A 1802-nucleotide genomic window follows, 5' to 3' on the forward strand; every position below is an offset into this window, starting at 1 on the left:
CTAAAAGAGGCTCAGCTACATACTGGAAAGCAAATATTAATACTGAGTCCCTACAATTTTGTACATTTGACTTGTGTTCCATTTCAGTCCTCTGGGACTACTGCCATTTTGGACAAAATATTCTGACTGAAAAGCTGTGAACCATTATCACATTAGAGCCAACTGACAGAACTTGCTTTCTGGCTATGAAGACCATCTCCTACACTTAATATGGAATCCGAAGCAATTGCTTTCCTTCAAGTGCCTGGGGGAAACGCAGGAATCCGAGCTAACTTCTTAGTCTTAAATAAACACAAAATAATGGACTATAATTACCACTGCCAAGATCTACTTAGCACCCTCTGTTGTTAAAGCAGAACACGCGCTTCTTCACATTTAAGGTGCATCAGTTGATCATAGCCTTGTTTTCACTATGGGTAGGATTTAGTTAAAATGCAACAAATTCACCCATATAACTAATGGAAAACTTTATAAACGGAAGAAGTGTTCAGCTTTACTCATCTCAATTTGTCCTTAAATTATGCAAACCATAAGGGGAAAAACTTCCAGAGAAGCTACAAATCTTACTTTGAGTACTGTCTGTAAAAGCTTAGCCAGTTTTGTTAATGTCCTTTAGCAACCTTTCCATAAGGGGCATATTACTGTCCTTACATTTAATGCAAGTATCACCACGTTGGTGACAGTTGGAAGTCTGGAAATACTGGATAGTTTATTTTCCATGACAGTTCTGTGAAACTCATTGTAATGGCAGTTACTTAGAAGCCAAATTATGGTTAAATGCTTAAAAACAGACAAAACTCCAGAATGCCTGCGTTCATCTGCCAGACTAAATCCAACTCTCTCACTTCAACTGTTTCTCTAGGTACTTTAACATTAAAATAGGTGTACTTAAGTACAACTTAGTTACTATTTCAGTATATAGAACATCCTCCATTAGTACTGCTAGTGTAAGCTGGAACACTGCTAGCATAATAATACAACAGTATTAAACAGAAAATGTAAAAGCTATCCCCACTTCCTCATTTAAGAAAACACCAGTAAAATACCAAATTACTCATCACACCTCTTCAGTCACCAGCTCTTCTGGGAGTAACTGTGTACACACAGAGAGAAACACTTGCAAGGTTCAGGGTTTTTTTATTCATTTGGGGAGATGGTGATGTAAAAGGTTTTTTTTAAATTTGTTGTGGTTTTTGTTTTTAATTTAAATTGGGTATCCTTATAGCATTAAGAGGACAATACAGCTTTTATCCAGCAGGTAATGCCGAGTTCCTACAAGGTTAAAAGTTCCTTTTATGTATGTATTAACCTGCCACAAGCCTGTGCTGGAGCTCCCCTGTATCTCAGGGGTACTAGGTACTTCTGCTTTCAGGTTCAGCACTCAGTACAGTTCTAGAATGACCACCTCTTAAACCAAGACTATAATAGTAAATTCAGCTACAATTCTTACTACCAAATATTAGTGCAGAGAACATTCTAGCACCCAGTTAGCCTAGGTCACTCTTTATTTAGCACGGTCTCCTTGAAAAGATTTAGGAGAGGCACATAAACCCGTCGCTTTGTTTACTGAAAGACACCGACTTTGTACCGGGGGCTCCCTGCAAAAGGCCACGCAGACGGCACCGACAGCGGGTCCCGGCAGTACGCGCGCTGCAGCCAGCTTACCTCTTTTTCTAGTTTTAAAACGCTGGCCTGATAGCGTCGGCTTCTGCGGCTTTTGATTATTCATAAAAGACACCCTGCAAGGAAACAAAATCGCACCTCAGGGCGCTGGCGGCAGCTCCCCGCCCGCCCTGCGCTGC

The 1802-nt window shown here is 40.5% G+C and overlaps 1 protein-coding gene across 2 annotated transcripts in view; it reads right to left on the reverse strand.

The window, feature by feature from the left end:
- BZW1 (basic leucine zipper and W2 domains 1) overlaps positions 1-1780 on the reverse strand; it is a 10691-nt gene extending 8911 nt beyond the window's left edge. For both annotated transcript variants that reach the window (XM_010007348.1, XM_010007349.1), the window contains exon 1: positions 1666-1780. In XM_010007348.1, the coding sequence (XP_010005650.1) occupies positions 1666-1729 (64 nt within the window). In that variant the 5' untranslated portion in view covers positions 1730-1780. The remainder of the gene's footprint in view (positions 1-1665) is intronic.
- Positions 1781-1802: the final 22 nt, after the last annotated feature.

This window comes from Chaetura pelagica, unplaced genomic scaffold (assembly GCF_000747805.2).
Source record: "Chaetura pelagica isolate M959 unplaced genomic scaffold, ChaPel_1.0 scaffold21, whole genome shotgun sequence".
In the NCBI taxonomy this organism is placed as follows: Eukaryota; Metazoa; Chordata; class Aves; order Apodiformes; family Apodidae; genus Chaetura; species Chaetura pelagica.